Source organism: Ailuropoda melanoleuca, chromosome 9 (assembly GCF_002007445.2).
Source record: "Ailuropoda melanoleuca isolate Jingjing chromosome 9, ASM200744v2, whole genome shotgun sequence".
NCBI classification, from domain to species: Eukaryota; Metazoa; Chordata; class Mammalia; order Carnivora; family Ursidae; genus Ailuropoda; species Ailuropoda melanoleuca.
Genome location: NC_048226.1, coordinates 35,608,592 through 35,636,268, shown reverse-complemented (window position 1 = coordinate 35,636,268; position 27,677 = coordinate 35,608,592). Strand labels below are relative to the sequence as shown.

The 27,677-nt window shown below is 41.7% G+C and overlaps 1 protein-coding gene across 1 annotated transcript in view; it reads right to left on the bottom strand.

Moving 5' to 3' along the window:
• The window catches only part of CLVS1 (clavesin 1), a 196,784-nt gene that overhangs the window by 21,556 nt on the left and 147,551 nt on the right, over positions 1 to 27,677 (bottom strand). The window contains exons 4-5 of the mRNA XM_002915715.4: positions 17,332 to 17,442; positions 13,003 to 13,238 (exon numbers count right to left, since the gene is read on the bottom strand). Coding sequence (XP_002915761.1) covers positions 13,003 to 13,238; positions 17,332 to 17,442 — 347 coding nt within the window. The remainder of the gene's footprint in view (positions 1 to 13,002; positions 13,239 to 17,331; positions 17,443 to 27,677) is intronic.

The window sequence follows — 27,677 nt, the reverse complement described above, 5'->3', positions numbered from 1 at the left end:
GGTTATATCCATATCCATTAGTTCTGTGGCAGAGGCCACAGACTCATTGTCTTTTCTTTGCTGGGGGGGATTTCTCCTTCTTGCCATTCTGATGAGGAGAGGTTGCAGGGTTGTCCAGAGCCCAAATTACTGACCAGGACCCAGGCCATGCACCCTTGTTTTATAGGGATTTTAGGGATGTGGGCTTCTTGATTTTTCAGCCTGTCTTCTGCAGGAGGGTCCTGCCTCGCCGATACTTAGGCAACCCTGTTTGGGTAGAGTCTCCGTGTCCCCTGTGAGGGGGGATGGGGATGGGCACACTGTGAGCCGGTATTTCCAGGCTTTTGTTCTCTGGAGGCTTTCCCTGCGGTTTGCTGTGCCTCTTCTGAGAGTCAGAGCAGCAGTGGCCGAATCTCAGCCTCTGTCTTAGAACAGAGGGATCGTGGACCGTTGTCCACTGATGTTCTGACCACTTTAACTCTGTTTCTGTTGGTGCTGCTCAACCCTGCAGTGTCCCGGGATATGCGCCCCACACCCGGCATCCCAGCCCTCACTTCCAGGGCCGGCGCGTCTCTGTCCTTTGTGTTTCTAACACTGCCAGCTGCCAGCTGCCCCTGCGTGCTCCGCATCTCCTGGTCTCAGTCTGGTTCCAGTGAGCGCACCGGAGTTCTGTGAGAAGTCTGGTGGCACGCACTCCCGGCTCACCGTCTCAGTCTGCTGTCTCGCAGGTGCCGTCTGCGAGTCCACCCGCTCCCCCGTGCAGGTGGCTACCGCTTCCCGGTGCCTGAACACAGCGGCTCCCTCCCCCTTCCATTTATCTTCCGATATCTGTGCACGGTTTCACAGCTCCCCGCTTCATACCGCAATACTCAGCACTGGAGATGTTCATTTGTAGAGATCCAGATGTATCTTCCTGCGTCTCAGGCTGATTCTGTGGATGTTCAGGATGATCCGGTACCTATCCAACTTGACTCAGGAGACCGGCTGAAAAAGGGGTCCCCTACTCCTCCGCCATCTTAACCTAAAACTCCCTTAGCCACTTTTATCCTGTACTATATCTTGATGCCTAGTAGGCACTCGGTAAATATTCATTGAATGAATAAATGAATAAAGTCTTCAAAAAGTTAAATATTGTAAATATTGTTAATGGAATTCTAGAAACTAGGAGAACTAATAAAACTAATGAGTCAGTTTTTAATAAACTCAGAAATAATTTCTAATTCTAATCAAACATTGATCACAAGGACCATGTCTAATCAAACATTGATCACAAAGACCACGNGTCAGTTTTTAATAAACTCAGAAATAATTTCTAATTCTAAAAACGTTGATCACAAAGACCATGTCTAATCAAACGTTGATCACAAAGACCAGGTCTAATCAAACGTTGATCACAAAGACCATGTCTAATCAAACATTGATCACAAAGACTATCTTATTCTACTATGGATGGTTGGAAACAATGTCCTCATCACTCTACAAAGTACCTTATTCCTAACAGCATTTACTGTCATATATTTCCTTCCTTCCTTCCCTTCTCTATTTTTTGTCTTCCTTCTTTTCTATTTACCTTCTTTTTTCTCCCCCACTCTCTCCTTTTCCCCTTCCTTGCTTCCTCACAAAATATACATTGAGCATCTATGACATATTAGGGAATATGTGACACACAGGGTATATACTGGTGAATGAAAGAGCATAATCCCTGCCCTCAGTGAGTATATAATGTATATAGAAGGGAGATTTCATATGTAAGTAAAACCAACAAATACATGATTTTGGAATTGTGATCCCTGTTAAGAAGGATACAATTCAGTGATAGAGAATAGTAGGATGGGAAGGGCAGGACCATGGGAATGCAGAGGGTGAAGAACTCCCTTCAGGGGAGTAATTGGAGAAGCCACACCTGATGAAGGAGGAATTGGCCATGGATGAGGGCAAGAGTGTCCCAGGGCAGGGGAGGCTCAGGAGCAGGATTAAGCCTGGCACACTGAGTTGGGGGCAGGAAGCCAGGGTGGCCAGGCCTGAGCTAGGGAAGTACAACTGTTATCTGATGCAAAGACCAAGGGGAGGTCTTCAGAGGCTGTCAGGCTGAAGAGTGGCATCATTACCATTTTTAAAGATTACACTCAAGACTAGATGGGTAACAGTTTAGATGGGAGGGATGGAGAGGAGGGAGAAATTAACAAAGACAAATAGAGGTGCAGGCAGAGACCGTCTGGGTGGCCAGTGGGAAACCAGGGCTGTATGAAGGCAAGGTCATCTTATCAGACAGGGAGGAAGAGGTGCGGGGGAGTGGTCTGTGTTGCTAATTCCTCCCTCTCCGTGGTTTTGCCTCCCATTTCCTGCATTCACTATGCCTGACTGTCTTCTGGGTGCAGGGCTCCAAGGGTACAGAAGGTCCAATACTTGCTCTCTGCATAAATTATGGCAAAGAAGAGGGAAATAAATGTCAGTCTGACTTCTAATCAGGGATTCAAGTCATCTCCCTCCAAGCCCTTACAACTAATTGTTGTTTGCCTTTCTACTGGGGACTTGGGAATTTTCATTGTTAGTGGGAAACTTCCACTGGGAAAGAAATGGAAATCCTACGAATAAGGCTGGGGAAGAAAGGAAGGTACTACTTATTGTCCTGCGCCCCTGCGGTGCTTTGCAGACTTCTCTCTCTGCCGCCATCGGACCTGACAGCGACTCCCGGAGGTTAGAACCACTTTATACTTGAGGAAGCCCAAGACTCGGTGTGGTTAAGTGACTTACCCAAGGTCGCGTAACTAGAAATATCAGAGGAAGAAAGTGATCAGAACCCACATCTACTCTGATAAGGGAAGATGGAGAACAATCTTCTTGGCTCCTGCCTGGGTGGTAAAAATCAGTTTAACTGTTTTCAGCTGTCAATAGAATTGGCCATGACCTTGGTGATCACATTTGTCTTGGAGAAGACAAATAGAGAGGCAAAGAAATGTGTAACCACGAAAGTCACAAAGTCACAAAGCTGAAGCAAGCAGACCATGATTAGGATGCGGTGCTGTGTGCATGCCCCCCCGCCCCGACGTCCGTCTTGGAGAGCAGTGGAGCAACGTGAAACGGGGCTCCCCGGGGCTGATCACCACAATAACAGGAATGCAACCGCCACATCTGAAGAGGGACCATGAAGGAGGTTCCATGAGATAATGGAAGCTCAAAAATGCTCTTGTGTGGCCTCAACAGAGAAACTCAAACACTATAGTTTGGACACCGTAAGCCAAAATGATAGTACAACAAGGCTTCCCTTAGGGTTCTAAATGGACTCTGTAATTCTGTATGCAAGCAGCACATCGGTTTTAGGAATGACACTGCAAAGAGATTTTGATCACATGTTATGCCAAAGACTTGTTTTCATCCATATGATTATCACAGCTCATAAACGAGATTCATTGCTGGCTTTTGGATGTTGGGCACAAACAACATTCGCTTTATTGGAATAGGGCAAAATGTTTGTTTACCAATAGCAATATGTTCACAAGAAAGAAACGTTCTTTGTTTTTCTTGCCCAGACTACCTCTCCCTTTCCAACTAGCCGCATCTGACTGTGGTGCTTTGGTAAACAAGAAATCATTTCAAGAACCTACCTCGTGAGCAACTAAACATTTGTGCTTGAAACTACACTGTCAGTTTAACCCCATCTGTTTGCTTCCCTTGAAATCAACCCTACTTTGTTGCTTTGCCAGGAGCTTCGAATGCTTTATCTCCTAATTTTTCATGTCATTCTTTAAAAAAGAAGAGAAAACATGGGCCTGAACACAACAGTTTATCCAGCCCCATTTTCTTATTGACCACATTCATTGTATAGATTTTCTTTCACTCGGATGTTACATGGCTACATAGGATGTGCTTGCAAGGAGATGCCCGTCTTCAATTCTGCCACAGAAAAGAAAGCTGTAGAAAGCAGGAGATCCATCTCAGCCAGACGCACAGTAGTGAGAGGGTTATGCAGCTATTTTTCTTTGTTCCTTAAGAAATGTTAACAAATTCTTGTCGGCATCCATGAAACACACCAGTATCCAATAACCGACATAAAATGCTGGGCATTCATGGCTTACCCGAGGGGTCATTGCTTCTGGGAGTGGTAACATCTCAGACATTAGCTGGCTAAGTAGGAGTGAGGGACACCCCGAAATTAAGAAGTTCAATCTTGTTTGAACTGGGAACTAGTCACGAGAAAACTTGGAGGGCAGTAGAGACTGGGGCTCATTCATTAAGAAATGATGCATTATGTGATTTTATTGAACGTAACATCCATATGGAACATCTGTTCCCGGGCCACACAGTAAAATGGACCTTTTTTGCCCTGACTCTTGGAAGACAAGGGTCCTCCTGTTCCATACTGCCACCCCCCATTCTTTTCCTATGGGTCGTATTTCATGATGATGTATGACTTCTGCCGGAAATGAGTAGTTATCCAGCAAATGCATACATTCACCCCATAAAAGGAGGACCGCATGCTGGAAGATCATCAAGGTCATGGCCAATTCTATTGACAGCTGAAAACAGTTAAACTGACTTTTACCACCCAGGCAGGAGCCAAAGTTTCCTTCTGGCTCAGAAATCTGAACTCAACCCAGGCTTTCCCCCAGCTTCTCCCTTTCTCCCAAATCAGATGGCTCATGATGTCTCTGTGACATCTTCGTCACATCTTCTAGGGGCTGTTTAGGAAACATAGAGATGAAGGCATTTGGTCAAAAGAATCAGAAGTAATTCTACCACACAGAGCAGCTGGCCAAGACCCCAAAGCATTGGCCCCCTCCGATTGCCCAGCATATAGTGTCAACCAGGGTGGATCGTTTCTCGGAAAGTTGGTGCCATTCTTCACTGGAGCAAGCGGAGATGCCTCCTGGTTTTCTAAGGGTTCCTCCTCTATATATACTTGTCTGGATCCCTAATAAGTGCTGAAGTTTTAATAAATAAATGAAACAGCAGTTATTGCACATACTTAGCCAAACCTCGTCTATAATCAGGCGGCACCAAAAACTAACCCAGGCATTGCTGGCAATTTCAAGAATTGACTGCTTTGACTCTATGAATGCTATTATCACATAGCTAAAAAACAAAAACCAAAAGCCTGGAGACAAACATCTTTAAATGTAAATACATAGTAGAGACACCTGAATCATCGCTGTGTCAGGCTAACTTAGAAAGCTGGTACAGGGGCGCGTGGGTGGCACAGCGGTTAAGCGTCTGCCTTCGGCTCAGGGCGTGATCCTGGTGTTACGGGATCGAGCCCCACATCAGGCCTCCTCTGCTATGAGCCTGCTTCTTCCTCTCCCACTCCCCCTGCTTGTGTTCCCTCTCTCACTGGTTGTCTCTATCTCTGTCAAATAAATAAATACAATCTTAAAAAAAAAAAAAAGAAAGCTGGTACAGAAAATTAATCACCAGACTCTTAGGATTGTGCTCACGTGCACGAGTGGTACAATGTTGCTACTTTTTACACTGAGGTGCGATGTTGACACTGGTCTTTTGATTCCGTGAAAGACAGGGGCTTGTGGCCAACACGGAGGAGGTGATCAGTAAATATCTGCCCGAGAGACATGGCCAGGGTGGGCATGGCATTGCTCCCAGCCCTGGACGCTGCCTCTCCGGGTATCTTCAAAGCCACTTTGGCTCTGCTTATCCTCAGACTGACTCCATTGGTGGCTGGGTGTAGTGATAACTCTGTGCAGCTTACCTGCTGCCCAAGGGAAGTAAAACGTGTTATTCTGCTTTGGTAATTTCTGGACTTCTGAGAAAGAGCCATGGCCCTGCTAACATCTGGCTTGGAGCTTCTCTTTCAGTGCTGAGACATGAATCTTTTTTTGGAAAATTCATGAGGCAACAAGACTACAGTCCCACCTCATACCTTAGATAAAGTAATACTCCCTTTCCTTGTGTGGCAGATTGAACACAGATCAAAAAGCAGAAAGGTACACCTGAGCCCATGCGTGGGGACCTCCAGGAAACAATGAGGATGAAAATTGTCAGCCAAGGTGCAGACCAGTTGGGTCTCCATGAACTTAAATCGGCTTCCTAATTTTCCATTGTGAATGCTGGCACGGTGTTCACCTACCCTAGGCTCTGGGAGACGAGTGCACAGAAAGATTCCTAAGATCAAAGAGCTTTGGTAACACAGATTTTTACCCTGTGAGACTTCTCAGGACCTTGACTATGATAATTAGAAGAAGAAAAATATTTTTTAAATCTAAGCAGTAGTGAAAAAAGGGGCACGTCTGTGCACCCTTTACTTACACTTTTCAGGCTATAAAATATTAAATATGTATGGAACATCTGCCATGTGCAAGACACCATGCTTCTAGAACGAGCTAGCTGCATGGCTGTACAGAAAACCTCCAGACGAAAAGCCAGGAGGCTTGAGCCTTAGTCCCAGCGACTTCACACAAGCAGCAACGGGCAAGGGGGGATAGCCAGATATTTTTATATTGTTTATAAGCCACAAAACTTAACAGAATTTACTATCTAGGAGACTAAAATTTAAATTAAATAGTAAGTAACTTTGTTTTTATTAAAATTAAAGATCTTAGGCTCATTCTATGAAATAATACGGATTACATTATGGCAACATGAGCTTATAATTACTTAACAAATGCAATGTTTTCTCAAGAACTTATATATATACCATATGGGGGCAAAAGAAAAGGTCCTTGTAGCAGAAAGGCTGATGATACTTAGGTGATCTCTAGGAACCTCCTCTGGTTCTAAAATTTCCTAAATCCTGATAATGAGGGAAATCATAAAATGCACGTTTATACAGAAGTTTAGTATTTTATATACAATTTTCATGGGGGATGTTTCTCCTGCAAACAGAAGTTGTCTGCCAGGGTACAGCCAGAAGAACCCACTCAAGATCAACTCAAGAGACGATGGTGTAAGATACAAGCTTTCTCTCCCTGGCTGCTCTGGCAGAGACCACCTGCCTTTTGGGGGGGGGGCAAAGTTTTGATCTGGTCCCTTCCCCTTTCTATGCCAATCCTGCTTGGTCCAGAACAGCACCCGGCCCTGCCACCAGGGCAACCCCACGCCCCAGGCTTGGAAAATCAGCTGCTCCCTTGCTGGCTGAGGTGTTAGCTTCACAGGGCAGACAGCCTGGCTTTTCAGACCACTCCTTTTCATTTTTGCCCAGAAACGCCAGGAAAGCTTTCTATTTCTTTGAGATCATCAACTCAAGGGCTGGCGAGGCTTAGTAGAGACCTAGAGATAACGAGGGAAGGCATTCCGGGCCATCTGTGTGGCCTCCCAGGCTGCAGGGGGCGGGTCACACCTGTGCTTCTTGAGTGCAGGGATCTGAGCAGGGCTCTTCCAAAGCGCCCTATCTGCAGAGCAATGTGCACTTGGACGGCTCCAGCTCTGGGGAAAGCCCCAGTTCCTTACTCGGAATCAGATCTTAGGATAAAATGTGCACGAGGTTTGTCACCAGTAATCTTTTAAAAAATCTACGTATGTGTTTATGTATATGCATCTGTATATATTTCAATATATACACATGCACATATTTCTGTATACATATATACACAATATAGCATATATGTGAGTGTATGAACACATTTATAATATATACATATATGTGCTTTTTAAGTATAACTTCTCCAAAATGACTAATCATCCTCCAATAGTTCAAGAAAGTGTGTTTCTCTGTGTCTGTGTGTAAGGCTTTTAAATAATATCTATAGCCATTTAGAGATTAAGGCTAGAACCAGAAAGCAATTAATAAGCAATAATTAAAAAGCCTAATAATTGAAAGAGATATCACAAAATCTACACACTGATGAAAAGACCATGTCCTTGCTTCATGAAGCAGAAACATCAGGCTACTGGGTCCCAACCCCAAGCCATCCCCTCCTTCCTTCCTAGGTGGCAAAAAGCCCCTCTGGTTTGGGTATACCTGCCGGTGTGAATCAGGGGTGCACTCCTGCCTGGAAAGTCTTCATCATGCAGGACACAGGGGAAGGAGCCTGGGTCAAGGGCGCCACCAATGAGCTACTGGAACACACAATTCTGTAGTCACCTCACTCTGTGACTTCTCATTATGTGAAACAATCAATTGTCCATATTGTGTAAAGCAGTCCAGTTGGAGTTTTATCTCATTTGCAGCCAAATCATCATAACTATTACAGAACCTATTTACTGTTATTTGTCGGACAGTTTTATTAAGTTGGGCTACCTACTTTCCAAGCTGAAAACAGTCCAGTAGTAAATTAGATAGAAGGAAACAGAGTGCTTCTGACATACAAAGTTCCAGGAACGGAAAGCGACAGCTGATGGCCCAGGAGCAAGGAAACAGAGTAAATTGTAAAATAAAAAACAGAAACAAGAAGGTAAAAATACAATACCTTGGGGTCACTTAGTATTGAAGCAGAGAATGCCACACATTCAAAAGCCCATAAAAGCATCATTTTATTAAAGAACAGATCAATATTGAAATAATCTGTTCAGAAAATTTTCCATCTAAACTGATAATTTTTTCTAAAGATTTTATTTATTTAAGATTTTATTTATTTATTTGAGAGAGAGAGAGAGTACAAGCGGGGAGGAGAGGGAGAAGCAGGCTCCCCACGAGCAGAGAGCCCTATGCGGGGCTCAATCCCAGGACCCTGGGATCATGACCTGCGTCAAAGGCAGATTCTTAACTGATTGAGCCACCCAGGTGCTAAACTAATAATTTTTTTTTAAGTTTTTCTGCTTAAGGGTTGAATCAAATTTATCTGGAAGAAGTAAAGAGCTTGTTAGAACCACTGATCCACTGGGAATGTTATACATCTTGGGTTTTACTCTACACATGTCAGAAAGCATTGTTCTGAGCCACTTGGAACTCAGAGACCACATTACAAAGAGTGGCTAGGTTCCACGTACCGTCCACAAAAGCTTACTTGACTCCAAATGGACCTGAAGACTGGTGGGAATTATGTTGGCAGGGATTGGGACTCTGGGCAGTGTCTACCCATTGGAAGTTAGAACATTATCCCACAGGGCAGAGCCAGGTCATCTGGCTCAGACCAAGGAGGTACTTCCTAAAGCCATGCTACAGGGCACACGCTGCCCAGTTACTTGCCTCTTCATCTCTGGGCAATGCACGCTGAGGCCGGCTGACAGCCTGGGCTGGAGGACAGACACCACATCGTGTGGGAAGCTGGAAGAGATGATCTTTAAGATCTCCAATTCTGTTTTCCATTTCCTTATGCTCCTATGGGTTCTGAAGGTTCAGAGATGCTATGAATGGTGGCTGTTCTGTCCCTGTAATTTTCTCAGTCAACACCGACCTCCATCAATGAAGCACCTGACAGCACAGTCCCACAGTTGGGATAGTCCCTCTTTGCTGCATCACTGCGGGTACCAATCTCTTCACTGCCCATCCTGCTGCTGCTTAAAATCCCCAGGAAATGGGGCACACCTTGGTGGCGTACTCAGTTAAGTGACCCACTCTTGGTTTCAGCTCAGTTCACGATCTCAGGGTCATGAGATCGAGCCCCGCATCGGGCTCTGTGCTGAGCACAGAGTCTGCTGGAGTTTCTCTCTCCCTCTGCCCCTACCCCCCAAAATAAATAAATAAATAAATAAATAAAATCCCCAAGCAATGGCCCAAGGATGCTACCAGCAATGAAAGCAAGAATGAGCACGATACCTTGATGGCCTTGGTAAGGTAATGAGATGTGTACACAATTACTAGTTTCTCTGGCATAGTCATGCATTTTAACTTCAATATCTTACCTTTCCCAAAACCTGCCTTTGTCCAAGAAATCTTCTCTAAGAGTCTTCCTCATTGAAATTAGTGAATGCTTCCTTAGAACATTGAAGCAGGTTTTTACATCTCCTTTATAGTACCTCTCCCATTCTGCACTATATTAGAGTTATTTGTGGGCAAACCTCATCTCCCTTACTAGGCTGTAAGATACTATAAGTCGGGATCCATGAAAGACAGGAGAAATCAGCTCTCTCCATCTGGGAGCTGACAGTTTGGTTGGAGCAATTGGACAGCTGTACCAAGGGTGGGTTTTGGAGGGTAGCAGCTCATTCAACATTAATTCATTCATATGCAGCAAGCATGCACAGGGTGTCTGTTGTGTGTCTATTGTGTGTTGGACATTGAGTTTGATTCTTGAGGAGGGTGTGAAGTGAATAAATGTTATACAAAGATTTTAGTCTCCAGATTTCACTGTTTCATAATGGAGGCCATCACCTCCTCTGATCTTCAATGTCAACTCAGAGCCAGAACTTTGAGTCAGGACATGTCTAATCACCCAAAAGAGATGTAAGTCTGTAACTGATCATCTGGAGAAAGAATGGCAGATTCCTATTTTATGCCTCTGGACTTTGGACATTCCAACAAATATGAAGGTATGATAACTTTATCTAAGTCTATAGAGATAAGGTAGGGACAGACCACAGGAAGGGTCAATGTTCCTGCCCATGGAGGGACTGGAGAGAGAAGACTGGCATTAGAGGTGAGGGTAGAAAGTATGAAGAAAAGTGGACAGTGTGCCATATTTTACAGAGGACAGGAACGCAGAGTGTGGAGCCAGGCTGTCCAGCTCTGAATCCTAGCTTGGCCATTTACTAGTTGTGTGACCTTGAGGAGTTGCTTAACCTCTCTGTGTCTCAGTTTCCTCGCTTGTGAGATAGGAAAAATGATCATACCTTTCTCAGTTATGGTGAGCATTTAGAGAGTTAATGCAGATAAAGGACTCCAAGCAGTGTCAGTAGTGTGAGTTGTTACATTATTATCATTACTGTGCTGGAGCCTGTAGTGAGAGTCAGTCAGAACCTGGGCAAGACAATCTTACCTATACCAGTAAGGTCTGTCCCTTCACCGTAGAGACACAAGCCAGCCTCTCAAGCCCGTGACCAACACTTTTCAGAGAATGTCAGCTGCTAACCTGGGGGAAAAATGAACTTCCAGATCTCTCCATCCTCAGTAGAGAGGCTTTACCAGACATGTGAATGCAATATTCCCAGCTGACCAGGAAATGTGGAGATCTCCTCCTGGACACTCTCTCTTGCTTCAGGACATCAGTGTAAGCCCAGTTATCCAAAGGAGCTGCTAACAGTGACTCTCCTCCCTCCCCAAATTCCTCCAGACTATAGCCAGTCTTCTTTGCTTCAGTATTAGCTATGGCTTTCTTCCACCTTCTGATGGCTTTTAGTCTACATTTCCCTGTGAATTCCATGATCTTCATAAAAACCAGAGTCATTTCTCTGCCTAATTATGTCTGGTGAGGGTACACAAATGAAAACAAAAATGACACAGAATTGTCCTGCCATCAGAATGATGATTAGAATTAAAGTTTGATAATATCAAGTACTTTTCAAGAGTCTGGGGAAGGACATTCTCACACATGCTGGTGGGAATATCCATCCGAACGGTCATTTTGGAAGGCTGCTAGGGAGCGTGGGCTAAATTTAAGACGCACACACCCTCTGACCCAGCGACTACAGGGCTCCAAGTTTACCTGAGGAACTTCCTGTGAGAATGAAGGAAGGCATATCAAGGACTTTTACTGAGTCTCTTCATTCGGACTAGAGAAAAAACTCAGAAATAAGCTAAACGCCCATCAAGAAGGAAACAGCTACGCTGTGACATAATCATCTGTTGGAATACCACGCAGCATTAAAAGCATGAGATGTGTCTAGATTTACTGGTATAGAAGGATGTACATAATGTGTTATGGGATAAACTGTGCCCTGTCCCCTAAATTCATATGTTGAAGCCCCAACCCCCAGTACCTCCAAATGTGACTGTATTTGAAGATACAGACTTTAAAAGAAGTAATTAGGGTAAAACAAAGTCTTTAGGGTAGGTCCTAATCCAACATGACTGGTATAGAAAGAGATTAGGGTACAGACACACAGAAGGACATCTATGTGAAGACATAGGGAGAGGGAAGGCATCTACAAGCCAAGGATCGAGGTCTCATAAGACACCAACCCTGCCAACACCTTGATCTTGGACTTTGAGCCTCCAGGATTGTGAGAAAACACATTTCTGTTGTTTAAGCTGCCCAGTCTGTGGTACATGGTTGCACCAGTCCTAGCAAACTAATACAGAATATTCGATATTTTCTATGGGTGTCAATAGATGCATGTAATATATGGAAAATGGAATGGAAGGGTCCACCCTAGTCTCATAACAGTGGTTACCTTTGGGAGGAATTGGGGTTGAGATTGGGGATAGTGGTTGAAGGGGATTATAGCCTTAAAAATAAGGTTTTGATTTTTACAAAGAGAAAGCACCCACATATTATTTATACATCGATTTTAAAAATCCCTCTTTCATGGCACTCCATTAAATTCAGTATGCAATATACTTCATCACCCAGATGCAACAATCTTTAGAATGTCATTCCACGTCCACTCTCACCCCACACCCCTTGTGCAACTGTTGGCCACACCAGAATATCCCATCCCTCTGTCTGTCCCCTCTGTCTAAAATGCCTTCTCTTCCTTTTTAAGCCTGGATTATTGATTTTCATCCTTCAGAGCCTAGCTCCAGTGTCACCCGCTTTATAAACATGTTGACAAAAGTCTTACTGGACAGATTTTCCTGGGCCACACTTCTCTGTTCTTTTGATGTCTTATTCATATGCATGTTCCCAGGGCCCATCAGTGTCTATAGGCAAATAAATGCTCAATAAATGGTTCTAAATGCATGGATGATAGGAATGCTTTCTGGCAGGTTGCTTTTTCAATCCAGGGCATCTCAAAGGCCCAACATTTCATTGTCTGTGTGTTAACTCAGACTCCCTAGAGATGAGCACTGTATTCATGACATGATCAAGGTCCAGCCTTTAACTGTTTCTTTAATACAACAGGGACAACTCGATTTCTGGGCCAGCCAAGCCCCATTTGTTTTCAATTCTGGTGAAATCAGCTGAGAATGTATTGCAATTTATTTTATTCAAGTTCTGTGCCCATAAAGGTCCTCAATTACTTAACCCGCAATAGGCCCAAATCAAAAATGCTTATTGACCTCTGACTGGGAGGCCCTGATAATGCAGGTCTTACCTCTTCATCGGCTTGGGTGAGCATTCTCTTTCCAGATTGGAGGATGTGTGTTTCACGTGCATTGCATTGTAGGAAGTGTGAGTATAGTCATTTTCATCACTGTAGTCTGGACCAAGTAACGTCCGGGCCCAAGTTCCCATGTCATAAGGAGGAAGGGTTCCTCCAAATTCAGAGGGCAAAAATTCAGGGTGGATTAGCTGGTGAAGGCTGTTTAAATTGTTTCCATGCAGGAAAATCTGGAAAGGAAAAAATAATTATCAACAAAAAATCCAAAACATACAAGCAACTATTTAGCTTAATACGCAATTTAGCAATGACAAATTGGATACGCTGCTGGTGATCATGGTGTTTAAAGAGGCTTCAATTTTGTGTCTGCAGCTTAATCTTCATAAAATGTTAATTTATTGCTCAGAAAAGAGGCTGAATTAATAGTCCTTAAAAAATGAAGTTTATGAACAAATTGGGTATTATTTGGCCATGGCCCAAATTTACACATAGAGTAATCTCCTAATTATCCCTGCTGATCCAAGGGGTAACATTGTAGGCCATGCAAACCCCCAATCATGCTTCACGGGCATCCCCACATTGTTCTGTTCCTTCCACCCCCCCAAGGGCTTTCTGCCCTCTGTACCCTCTCGGTCTCCCCGTCCTTTCTAGGCCTTTGCCAAGCGGCGGCCTCTTCCTCAATCTGTCCCAGAGACACCTGTTCACTCTGGTTCTCCTCCTTGCTGCCCCCAATTAACTATTATTTTCTGACTTCCATTTTTTCTGACTTGTTCATTTATGTTTTGCTTGCCCACAGGAAGAGAAGAATACTCAGGAAAAGGGATAGTGTTTTCTTACTCTTTTAATACGTTCCCAGATCCCAGGGTGATGTGGGCATAAGGTAAAACCCCATCCATTAGTCAGTGGAACTGAAAACTGTGGCCTGAGAACTTATGGATATATTTACAGCCATCTTCCATTTGTCTGGATTGAGGGCTAACACCCCAAATAAGTTTGCATCTTCTAAACATGTAATGGATGGTGATGGAAACTGGCCAAGCAGGGGATAAAACGTCCCCAAATTACAATTATTTTCAGACAAATTCACCAAGTGGTTAAGCCATAAGTCAAGAATGACCATTTCCTACAATTTAGGAACTGACTTCTGAAAGTCTATTTAAAGTCCATCTGTGGAATGATATCAGTTCCCACACTTCTTCAACTCACAGAAGTTATACCCATGTGTAGGATCACTGATTATACACACAGAAGTGCACACACACACACACACACACACACACGACAGCTACCACTATGCAATGTAAATGGGACTTTTAAAATACTTAAAAATAGTGGCACCTGGGTGGCTCAGCCAGTTAGGTGCCTGCCTTCAGCTCAGGCCAGTATCCCAGGGTCCTGGATTCAAGTCCCACATTGGACTCCCTGCTCAGCAGGGAGTCTGGTTCTCCCTCTCCCTCTGCCCCCCCCCACTGTTCATGCTTGCACATACATGCTCTCTCTTTCTCTCAAATAAAATCTTAAAAAATTAATAATAAAATAAAACACTGAAATATAGAATAATAATATACCATAAAATTATTATCAATTATGCTATATACTACAGACTATATTACAACATTATGTAATAGAGGCATATACTTGCTACATTATTCTGTTTTATTGATTTTAACTTGTGATGTAATGGCATCATTTAAAAAGGAAAGGAACAAGAAGCTAAGTGCTAACGTTCTTCAGAAGAGCACTGTAGCACTTCAGAAAACAATGTACATTTTCTGACATTGGATCTCAATTTTAATAAGAATTACTGCTTTTGAGGAAATCCACCTGTTCTGGCCTTTGCAAAACACCTCTGAAGAGGAACTATAGTGTTTGAGGCATGGAAAACCTGGAGATAAATATTAGCCCTGGTGTTTAGAGCAAATATTTGTACCCACTCACCCAATACCTCCAGTTCTTTTTTTTTTAAAGAATTTTTGTACTATCAATTTTATTTGTGATATTCATTTTTTCTGTTTCAAGTTTTTATTTAAATTCCAGTTAGTTAACATGTAGTGTCATACTAGTTTCAGGAGTAGAATTTAGGATTCATCACTTACATATAACACACAGTGCTCATCCCAACAAGTGCCCTCCTTAATAATACCCATCACCCATTTAGCCCATCCCCCACCCACTGCCCCTCCTGCAACCCTCAGTTTGTTCTCTATAGTTAAGAGTCTGTTTCATGGTTTGCCTCTCTCTTTTCCCCCCTGTGTTCATCTGTTTTGTTTTTTAAATTCCACATATGAGTGAAATCATACAGTATTTGTCTTTCTCTGGTTGACTTATTTAGCTTAGCATAACACACTCTAGCTCCAGCTTCTTCATGGCAAATGACAAGGTTTCATTCTTTTTCATGGCTGAGTAATGTTCCATTACATATAGTTACCATATCTTCTTTATACATTCATCAGTCGATGGGCATTTGGGCTCTCTCCATAATTTAGCTATTGTTAATAATGCTGTTATAAACATTGGGGTGCATGTGTCCCTTCAAATCAGTATTTTTGTAGACTTTGGATAAATACCTAGTAGTGCAATTATTGGGTCATAGGGTAGTTTTATTCTTAACTTTTTGAAGAACCTCCATATTGTTTTCCAGAGTGGCTGCACCAGCTTGCATTCCCACCAACAGCCAACATCTCCAGTTCTTAAAGGATAAGCAATGCTGTGGAAACTGGCCCGTCTCCTGGAGTGCTATGGAAGAACTCAATAGATAAGAGCCTGGACTCTTTACCTATCAGATTCTGTTCTGTGCCCAGAGCTCCAGAAACTCCTTTCTACCGGACGGCAGCAAGTGTCAATTGCTTTGTGGGAGGAATTCCACTAGCTCCTTTCTGAGTAGAAGATGCAGCCACTGGGAAGCCTGAAGCCATATTGGGAACAGTCTAGAACACTTCTCTGTCCTTAGCACTGTCCTGAGCCTTCGACAGATTGCAAAATGCTTCCAAATGTCTCTGCCTTCTTAGGCTAGTGAGTTCTAGTTCTTAGTCCCACCCTTGTTTGGGGACAGGAGAATTACCCCTCCCATACCCTGCTGCAATGTTTCCTAAGGATCTGGAAGCATCTGAGGTTTAGGAGTTAGGGACACTGCAGAGTGTGTATGCGGGTAGGTGGGGGGGACTCACATCATCATTCCCCCTGCATACTCAGACTCTTCCCCAACATGGGGTCCCCTGGGTGTAGGGGCATATGTAAGGTGCTGTTAAGAATGACTCTGGTCAGGGGCACCTGGTGGCTCAGTTGGTTAAGTGTCTGCCTTTGGCTCAAGTCATGATCCTGGGGTCCTGGGATGGAGTCCCGCGTTGGGCTCCCTGCTGAGCAGGTAGCCTGCTTCTGCCTCTGCCTGTCACTCCCCCTGCTTGTGCTCTGTCTCTCTCTGACAAATAAATAAAATAATAGATAACTAAATAAATTAGAAAAAAAAAAAAAAGAATGACCCTGGTCAGATTCCCTTGAGAGGTGATGCACCTGACCCAGAAGGTAACTGAAATCAGGAAATTTGAAAGAAAGGAAGCTAAGTGGTAAAGAGAATAAGAGTCACTGAGTTTGTACCGCATGAGTGGCATTACGCTACCTGCTTTCATACGCTGCCTCTTTAAATTACCCAACAGCTTGGTGATCTGGATGTTAGTCTCCCCGTCTTTCTAAACGAGGAAACTGAGATTCAGAGTGAGTGGTGGAACAGTGTTCAGTCTCTCGGCTAATCAGAATGCCATGAAAAACCCCGGCTCTGATGGAAGGTGCTAGCCTCCCAAATGTCATCAGCTGATGCAATTAAGACTTTAAAAGCCTTCTTCCTAAAAGCATTATTATTTCTCGTGAAGAATGTTTTCCCAGCCTCCAAAGGTGATGGAGCTGGCAGCGATGACCCAAGAGCCGTGGGGAAGAAAAACGAATGGTAAACATTCTTCATCACGATAATACATTTGCAGGACAAAATGCTAGCTATTAAAATATGCCATGAACGGGAAGCTGCTTGACCCCATAGCTCCCTCGAGCATTTACAGTAAAATGGACATCTGGTATTTGCATGCCTTCAAAGTTTCCTTTGGTTTGTCACTGGGACTCTGAAAATAACCCAGTTCTACTAAATTATTGATTAAATCCAGGCCATTTGCAAACTCCAGCTGAGGCTCAGGGATTGCAGAAAAGCAGAAAACCCACAGTGCAAAATAAGGAGAGAAGGAGAGAGAAAGAGAGAGAAGGGATCCAGAGAGATCAAGAGGAGGGTTCGGTAATTGCCCCTCGGCATCCCCCCCGTTGGGTGTTTGTTTGCATTACCCGCTTCCTGGTCTTGTCTTTAAGGAATGGCTTGATGAGCGTGTACAGGGCATGAATGTACCAGGGTTGGTTGACAAAATGGACTCCTCCGAAGCGGGCAGGAAAGCTGTCCTGGGGCGGAAAGAGAGAAATGCATACCAATTAGCACACGTTCCAGATTGGACTGGGCCAGCAGGACCTCAACCCTGGGAACAACCTATTTCTTCTGACGGAAGCACTAGCTAATGGTAAGCAAGCAAGCAAGCACACGTGTGTCCTTCCTGGTTGCTAACATTTCCTCTATTCCCCTTGCCTCCTTCCTCCCCTTTGACTCCATAACTTAAAAATCTTGCATAGGTAGGTGCCAACTCCGTCTTTCCCAAGTCAAAATGATATGACCTCTGACGTGGCTCAGGAGGGTGTGTGACCCAGATAGTCAGGGAGTCCGAATTCTTCCACGTGTGGGGCAACCAAAGCTTCAGTTCCCACAAGCCCTGAGCATATACTCCCTCTTCTACCCTCATTCTCTGCCCGCCAGCTACAACCCTCTCTGCTGGCATTATCAAGGCAGCAGCTGAACTTTCTGGGCGTAATAAGGGACTGGAAAATGATTTCAAAGGATCTGAAGAGCTGGAGCTCTCTGGAATCCACCAACGTCTGACAGCATTTGCTGGCAATGTTTCCACAAATTCCAGAGCTAGCTTCCTCACAGTAGGGCCCAGGGAAGAATTACTCGTTGATGGATGGGTTGGTTGATTCCCTTCACTGAGGAAATATGGGCCTCCTCTTCTGCAGATCAATATATTTTATATATATCAGGAAATGAGAGCAACTTCCAAATGCTTCCAATTTTAGAATCCAGATCAGGGCACAAGCTTATCTTTCAGAAAAACTGAAAAGCTGTTCTCCATGCTCGTTAGATCTACAAAATAAGGGTCCTTGATCATGAAGTACGAGCTAGTCCCACAGCACCGGGACCTGAGTTCTTGATGTAGGGCTCCCACAGATTGCATTGCATTCATCTTGGTTAATGGAATTAAAAAAGGAGGAACAACCAATTCGATTTGAATTGCCAAGTGTGCTGCCAATCAATTTCATTGCAACAAACACCTTTGTAAAATGTAAGCAAGAGGAGATGAAAGCAGAAGGAGCCTACAGAACTGGGCTAACAGTTCAGGCAGCAGGCTGATCCCTGCGGGTGTATGAAATGCCTTGCCTGGGTCTTTTTTAGTAACAAGGCAAGAGGGTTATTAACTTTTTTTCAGAGCCCTGTGAGTCTGCAAGATCCCCAGGCATCTTCCACACTGAGACCCAGTTCCCAATGTAAGTAACTGAACTGTGTACATAAGGGTCGGCATTTTTAAAAACTTAAAAATTATTTTTGCCTCTACCTAGACATTTTAGGGAATACAAAGGAATTGCATATTTTGAAGATAAACCAGATGATTTGATTAAAAGTCTTTGTTTTGGAGGGTATCTATTTTTTATTTAATTTATTTTATAATTAAAAATTTAATGAAACCACCAGGTAAAGGTAGAGAAGCTTTTTATACAAATTTGTACATGTGTCATAATCTCTCACTATTCTAAATCTGATTTTAAATATGTAAAAGTTCTTAATAAGGCTGTTTTTTCTCTTTTAGGTAATTTGGGATCTAAACAATCTTTGGTGCTTTAAAAAAATGTAAAAAAGATCATTCCCCAAAGTTTTTCCTTAGCATCAGTGCTAAACACTAACCTCGCTCTTTTTGGTCCTTTTGAACTTGTTACTCAGAAATATAACTCATTATCTCACACTAAGCACGGGTTCTGAAGGACTACAGAAGAAGAGGTGAGGACTATAAAGGGTTTATCTGTAAAACCAGGGCTTTACTATCTTTTTCCAATAGGTCCAATAAGAGGGTTTTTATTTCTACTGAGAGCCTGTTGTGTTATACATTTTTAGGTTAGTAAAGTAGAAGAAAACTGTGAATAATCCTCTGGAGGCAGTAGGCAAAATCTCAAAGAAAATATTAGCCTTTTAAAAATGTCTAGAGACTCTTAGTTTTAGTCCATGGAAACTCAGTCATCAAAGACATCAAAACTGTCTTCTCTTTGTGCCAGAGGAGGTTCAAAGAAAAAACACCAGGCTGAGGCCCAGTCTGTTCTCTCTAGGTTGGCCCTGGGTTCAAGTCTGCCAGCTTGAAGGCGTGGGATTTTATTGATCTCATCCAGGTCAGCCAGCAACTATGTGCAAATACACTCATGTAAAATCCTGTGCCTCAGAGGTCTGGGTTTGGGCCAGAGTAGAAACTAGATCTCTTTTCTCCAGGTCTCTCTAAAACATTCAAATGAAAGGTCCTCTTGTCTAATAAAGACAACATGCAGATGTTCTGGTATTCTCAAATGACCCTGCCCACGGTATTAATAAAAGTGTGTGTGTGTGTGTGTGTGTGTGAGAGAGAGAGACAAGGGAAAGATGGAGGAAGGAAAAATAGCAAACACAATCCTCTGATAAGCAATGCCTATCATTGTTGGTGGTGTTGCCTGCCTACCTCACTGCCTCATTAGCAAACGACAGATACAGAGGAGGCAAACCACAGATAAAAGGGAAATGTCTCCTAAGACCCCAAGGGGTTCACTACCCTCATGGAAGTGCATTTTTTAGGGGCTGGAGGAGCCCCATCTCTAGATGGTAGGCCAGGATTCAATGACAGCGTAACACTGTCAGAGTTGTTCATGACTAAGGAGTACATGCTAAAATGTACCCTAGGTTCAAGAACACGGTGTTAATTTCTGTACACTTCATGCATCTGTCAGTAAGAATGTAACACCACTTCAAATTACAAACATACACAAATCATAAAATGTATCCCTAATTTATTTATGAGGTTATTCCCTTATAACAAAAATAATACCCATTCTAGAAAAGTCAAAAATAGATTTAAAAAATTTTTTAGAAAAACTAGGAAATAGAAAAAGACAAGAAAGAAAAAAGAAAAATAATGTATATTCCCACTGCTAAAGACATACTCCTGCTATTTTCAATTATTCAGGACAGGCTACACTATATTATAATAACACACAACTCCTGCTTTTTATCATTTAAAGCTATAAAGATTTGTTTCTTGCTCACACAGAATAGAATGTCCTTGCTGGGTTGGCAGGGAGCCACACTTGATTTGCTCTCAGTCAGGAATGCAGCCTCACCCATCTGGAGCAGTTCTGCTTGCCATAGCTAAAAGAATCACACCTTAGCTCTTAAGTTAGGCTACCAGAAAGTGGCATCCTTCATCTGTCACATGTTATAGGCCAATTACGTGCCAGACCTCAAATGGGTCAGGAAGTGGGATCCTACCATGTGCCTAGTCAGGGAAAGACCAAAGGTGCAGGTGGACAGCACTAAGGTTATACAAGCTCTGTTTCCTTCTTCCCTTCCTCTCCCTTCCTTTCATTTCCTTCTTTTCTTCATTCTTTCCTTTTCAAATAGGATCATGTTTTTTAAATTGGGCTTAATAACTATTCCTTGGTGGCCTGCTTGATGCTGTATCAAATTACACAAATATAGCATTTATGGGGTAGTGGGGACACAGAGATGGCAATCAAGTAATGATTTGTTTAGTGTCTTTAATTCTTCACTAAAACATCAGAGCATACCTTGCCTCTCTATAGTTCATCACATAATTATAAGGGCAAGCACATCTTCCAAATTAGTCCTCAAGGCATTCTAACTCCACATTCAAAGAGCATTACCTCTAAATCCCTGCTACTTGGAATACTGACTCAACAACTGACCTACAAATCTGAGCTCCACTCACTCATGTCCAGCATTCCCTCTTTGCTCTCTGAATATTCAGAGTAAGGCTGTTCTCATCCATGTGTCATGTTTCCTATATGAGATAGCTATTACAGCATGTAAGTGTTACTAAGATAAGGATCTGATATCAGAAAGTGTGAAAAGTAGAATAACACTGACTTGAAATAAGTAGAGGAGGAGCCAGTGACCAAGAGATGATAGGGAAATAAGGAATAGGTCTGAACATACAGGGAAAATAATTTTTAAAGGAACTGGAAAAGTCAGTTGATGGGGATAAACTCAACTATGAAAGGGAAGGAGATGGAGGAAATTACACTATACATAATTCTCATAGTGGAATAAATATTGCAGATGGGCCTTCAGTGTGGAGAATAAGAGGGTAAACTAGAGACATATAGCACTATGGATGTGGCCAGATCCTTTCAGAGTAGTAAGGTACCTGGGCAGAAGGAATAACTGTTGAGCTCAGAATTGCAGCTAATTAAAGAATCAGGGCCAGCTCTCTGGAAAGAACTGTTAATGCCCTGATTGTCACTAACCAAAAAAGATGTGCCTTATAGGAACTGCAGAGCTGACAAAACCTTCCTGAGATATCATGATGCAGTGGCCACTGACCAGATGTTCATTTGTGCCAGCATTCAGATTTTATTACTACGTAGCATCCAGTCCCCTGCATGCCAGTAATGAGGATACCCTCTCCTTCCCCACTGGGAGGCTGTCAGAAGAGCAGACGATCAGGACTTTTGACTGTCATCAAGTGGTAATGAAACCACTGCCACCATGGTGTCAATAGAGACCATGTGGGAAGCCAGAACTCCTATTCCTGCCCAGTAGTAATGAGGAGGTCCCCTTCTTTGAGTGTCAGCAGAGGTCAAATGAGGAACCTGGATGTCTACCTCTGCCTAGCAGTAATGAGGCAGCATACCCCCCTTTTCTGGCCAGAATGGTATCCAAAACAAACAAACAAACAAAAACCAAAAAATAAAACAAAACAAAAAAACAAGAAAAACTAAAACTGAAAGTTTATATACGATCCAAAATTTCAGAACATAATACAGAAATATCCAAGTTAAAATAACAAAATTACTCTCCATATCAAGAACTAGAAAAATCTCCAACTGAATGAAAAATGAGGCTACACCAAATGACAGAGATGTTAGAATTAATTGAAAAAGACTTTAAATCATCCATCATGAAAAAAGGCTTCAACAAACAATTATGAACATGCTTGTCACAAATGAAAAAAAAATAGAAAAATTCAGAAAAGAAATAAGAAGTGTTAGCAAAGAAATAGAAAATATAAAGGAGAACCACAATTTGAAATTTTGAACTGAAAAATATAATAACCAAAAGAAGAAGTGGTTGAAATTCAGCAGATGGGCTCAACAGCAGAATGGAGGGGACAGAGGAAAAAGTTAGTGACCTGAAAGATAGAGTAATAAAAATTACCCAATCTGAACAACAGAAAGAAAAAAGACCTTAAAGAAAGCAGACTCTTAGGGACCTGTGGGCCTATAAAAAAAGATCTACAATTTGTGACATCAGAGTCCTAAAAAAAGGGAGTAAGAGGGCAAAGCTGGAAAAGAACTCAAAGAAAGAATGGCTGAAAACTTCCAAAATGTAGCAGGAGACATAAACCTACAGATTGAAGAAGTTAAGCAAACACCAAACAGTATGAATTCAAATAAACTGATGCCAAGACACATCATAACTGTATTTTTGAAAACTAAAGACAGAATATTGAGGGTATCCAGAGACAAACAATATCTTGCTTATAGCAGAAAAACAAATGAAATGACAGAATTAGAAGCCATGGAGACCAGATGGAAGTGGCACGATATTTTTCAGGTGCTGAATGCAAAGAACCATAAACCTAGAATTCTATACCCAAGAAAAATATCCTTCAGGAATGTGGGGGAAATCAAGACATTCTCAGGTGAAGGAAAACCAAGCAAATTTGTTGACAGCAGACATACCCTGAAAGAATGGTTTAAGGAAATACTCTTCAACAGAAAGGAAATGATGAAAAAAACCTTGGGTCATCAGGAAGGAAGGAAGGAAGGAAGGAAGGAAGGAAGGAAGAAAGGAAGGAAGAAAACAGCAACCAAATATATAGGTAAATATGATAGGCTTTTCTTCTCCTCTTAAATTTTCTAAATTGAAGGAAAAATCATGACCCTGTCTAATGTGGTTCAAAATGTATGTAGGGGAAATACTTAAAACAATTATAAATTGGAGAGGAAAAGGGATATAAAGGGAAATAGGTTTCTATACTTCACTTGATAAAATATCAACATCAAAAGACTGTGATGTTATAAATGTATCGTGCTATACCTAGAACAATCACTAAAAAAGCTGTACAATGAGATGTACTCAACAACACCATAGATAAATAAAAATAGAACACTAACAAAAGTATAAGTAACCCAGTGGAAGGGAAAAAAGAGAAAATAGAAATGTAAAACAAAGAGAACAAACAGAAAAGAGAAAATGAAATGGTAGATTTAAGCCCTAACAAGTCAATAATTCATTTAAATTTAAATGGTCTGAAAACTGTAATTAAAAGACAGGCATTGGCAGAGTGAATTAGAAGACATACTGTGTGTGTGTGTGTGTGTGTGTGTGCGTGCGTGTGTGTGTCTGCTTATGGGTCTATAAGAAAGCCACTTCACAGATAGCTATATAGGCTGCAACATATATGAAGTAAAAACCAATAGAACTGAAAGAAGAAATAGACAAATCCCCAAATACTGGCAAATTTAACATCCATCTTTCAACAATTGGTAGACTTTTAGACAGAAAATCAGTGAGCATATAAAGAAACTCAATAATGCCATTAATAAACAGGATCTAATTGATATGTGTAAAATATTCCATCCATTAGCAGCAGAATACGCTGACTTTTTAAGTGACCATAGAACATATATCAAGACAAACCATTCCTGGGACATAAAAAACCGCAACAGTGTTAAAAGAAGTGAAACCATACAGAGTATATTCTCTGTCCATATGGAGTCAAACTGTAAATTAATAACAGAAAGATAACAGGAAAATTTCCAAGCACTTGGAAACTAAAGAACACATGTTTAAATAATTCATGGATGGGTCAAAGAAGAAGTCTCAAGGGAAATTTAAAAATGCGTGGAACTGAAGGGAAATGAAAATACAATGTATCAAAATTCGTGAAACACAGCTAAAGTAGTGCTGACAGGGAAATTTATAGCACTAAACACATACATACAAAAAGAGGAAAAATCTTGAATCAATAAATTAAAACTCCCACCTTAAGAATGTGGAAGGAGAAGAGCAAACTAAAGCCAAATCAAGGAGAAGAAAGGAAACAATAAAGAGCAGAAATCAATGGCATTGAAAATAGAAAAAAAAATTTTTTAAATCAATGAAACAAAGAGCTGACTTTTTGCAAAGGTCAATAAAATAAGCAAACTTTTAGTTAGACTGACAAAGAAACAAAGGGAGAAGTCGCAGATTACCAAGATCAGAAACCAAAGAGCAGATATAGCTACTGACTCTGCAGACATCAAAAGGATAATCAAGGAGCACCACAGGCAATTATACACACATATACGTGACAACTGTCAAGAAATGGACCCATTCCTCAGAAAACACAAACTACCACAACTCATCCAATATGAAACATGTAATTTGAATAGCCCTTCGCTATTAAGAAAATTATTACATTTGTAATTTTAAAAGTTACCCAAACTAAACCATTGGACCCAGTTTCACTGAAGACTCCACTAAACTATCAGAGTTAGTACCAATTCTACACAATCTCTTCCAGAAAATACAAGAGAAGGAAACACTTTCTGATTCATTTATGAAGCTAGTATTACCCTGATACCAAACCAAAGCAAAAACAATACCAAAAAATAAAATTGCAGATCAATATCCTTCATTAATATTGTTGCAAAAGTCCCTAACAAAATATTAGCAAACAGAAATCAACAATATATAAAAAGAATTATATACTATTAATGTGGGAAGCAAAGGCAAAAGAAAAATTAAATTTCCTTCCTACCTATAGCCCACGAACAAGTCCTTGAAACAGGTAGAGTGACATTCCTCTAGGAACTCAGCTGCCTCATTGTTAATAGTTTGCTAAAGGCAAGAGGCAATCTTGGGCTGACCCCCAGTCCTGTAAATCCACTTTAACTTATAAAAATTCCTTTGGAAACTTACTTTACCTCTACCCACCAAGAAACTTGTTGACAATCATCCGCCAAGCATATAACCCACCAATATACATCTGAAGGGCCTCATGACCAAGGTTTTGTTAGACGGTAATAAATGACCTTTTTCCAACAATAACTAGCCCCCTCAAGGTCCTGGAAACCTTGCTTCCAAATTCCTCAGAGAAACTTGCCCTATCCCTAACCCCTTCCCAACTTAAAAGTATATAATGGGCCACTCCTCAGGACCCAGTCCAACTCTTTCTGCCCATGGGTCCTGCCATATGCTTTAATAAAACCACGTTTTTGCACCAAAGACGTCTCAAGAATTTTTTCTTGGCCATCGGCTTCAAACCCTAACATCTTTCCTATATCACTATGATCGAGGGGGGTTTATTTTTGGGACGCAAGGCTTGCTCAGTATTTAAAAATCAATTAATTGAATAATTAACCATGTTTTTCTGTATTTGATATCTTAACATCTGGGAACTTCCAGATGAGGAAGGAACTGCCTCTAGGCTGATTCTTCAAGCAAAGGACTCAGCAGGAAGCACTCCTTTCATATGCAAACTAACCAATCCAGCACCCACATCCCAACTGCCTCCTTTATCAAACTCTTACATTCTGGGCCACTATTCCTCTGCCCTAACCACCCCCAGGGTCAGGTATCAGCCAATTAAGGACACTCCTAAATCCAGGAGCCCCCTGAAATTATTCAAACTAGCCTAAATCCTAAACCTGTTTAGCCCCCCTTCCCTGCCTTGCTCATTTCTTCCCATGCAAATCACAATTACGTCTCTTGCCCAAGTTTTCTCCTCACTCCCTCTGCCTCCTGACTAACCACAAGGCTTCCTCTTGTGCCCCTCTCATCACGGTGTGCCATGCCCTTTTTTCTAGGGATCTGTGAATAGAATGAATATGTCCTTTCATGACAGTCATTTCCATGTCTCTATGTTTTACCAAACCTGATTAAGACAAACCCCAGGTGCCATTAGAACAGTAATCCAGTGTTTTAACAGGCCAAAGAGGAAAAAGTTACATGATCTTATCAAGTGATGTAGAGAAAGACTTTGACAAAATTCAACACCCATTCATGATCAAAACTCTTGGAAAAATAAGACTCTATTTGTAGATAACATGATTATCTACATAGAAAATCCCAAGGAATTTATTTAAAAAAAAACAAAACCAACCCTCCTATAACTAATGAGTTCATTAACATTGCAGGATACAAAATAAACATACAAAGAATCAATTGTATTTCTATGTACTAACAATAAACAGAAAGACACCAAATTTTTTTTTTCTAAAGATTTTATTTATTCATTCGACAGAGATAGAGACAGCCAACGAGAGAGGGAACACAAGCAGGGGAGTGGGAGAGGGAAGCAGGCTCATATCAGAGGAGCCTGATGTGGGGCTCGATCCCGTAACGCCAGGATCACGCCCTGAGCCAAAGGTAGACGCTTAACCGCTATGCCACCCAGGCGCCCCAACACCAAAATTTTAAAAATGCATTACTATTTACAATTGCTCCAAAAATTAAATACTTAAGTGTAATGCTAACACAACATATCCGGGATTTGTATGCTGAAAACTACACAATGCTGATGAAAGAAGTCAAAGATTTAAATAAAAGAAGAGACATATTATGTTGTGAATTGAAAGAAAAGAGACTAAATATGTCAATCCCCCTCAAATTGATAGACAGATCTATCTGCAGTATCTACCAAAAGCCAAGTGAGATTTTTTCTGTAGACATCAATAGAAACATTCTAAAATTTATACGGAAGGGCGTAGACCCTAGCATAGTTAAAACAATTTTGCAAAGAAGAATAAAGTGGAAGAAATCATTCTACCAAATTCAAGGCTTATTATAGCTGCAATAATCAAGACTGTGTGCTACTGGGGGAGGGAAAAACTCATGGGTCAATGAAGCAGAACATAGAACTCAGAAATAGAGCCACACAAATATGCCCAACTGATTCTTTACTAAAGTACAAAAGCATTTCAATGGAGGAAGAAAGCTTTTGGATAAATAGTGCTGGGGCCCCTGGATTTCCATCCGCAAAATAAATGAGCCTGACTTAACCCACACACCTCATACAAAAATTAACTGAAAAATGCATCGTGGACTTAATAGTAAAACAGGAAATTTTACAGTCTTAGAAAAAATGTTGGAGACAATCTTTAGGGTCTCAGACTAGACAGAGTTTTTAGACTTGTCCCCAAAAGCATGATCCATAAAATGAAAAAAATAATAAATCGGATATTGTCAAAATTTAAAGCTCTTGCTCTGTAAAAGTTCATGTGAAACACTGGAAAAGAGAAGCTACAGAGTGGGACAAAATATTTGCAAGCCACTCATCTCACAAAGGAAT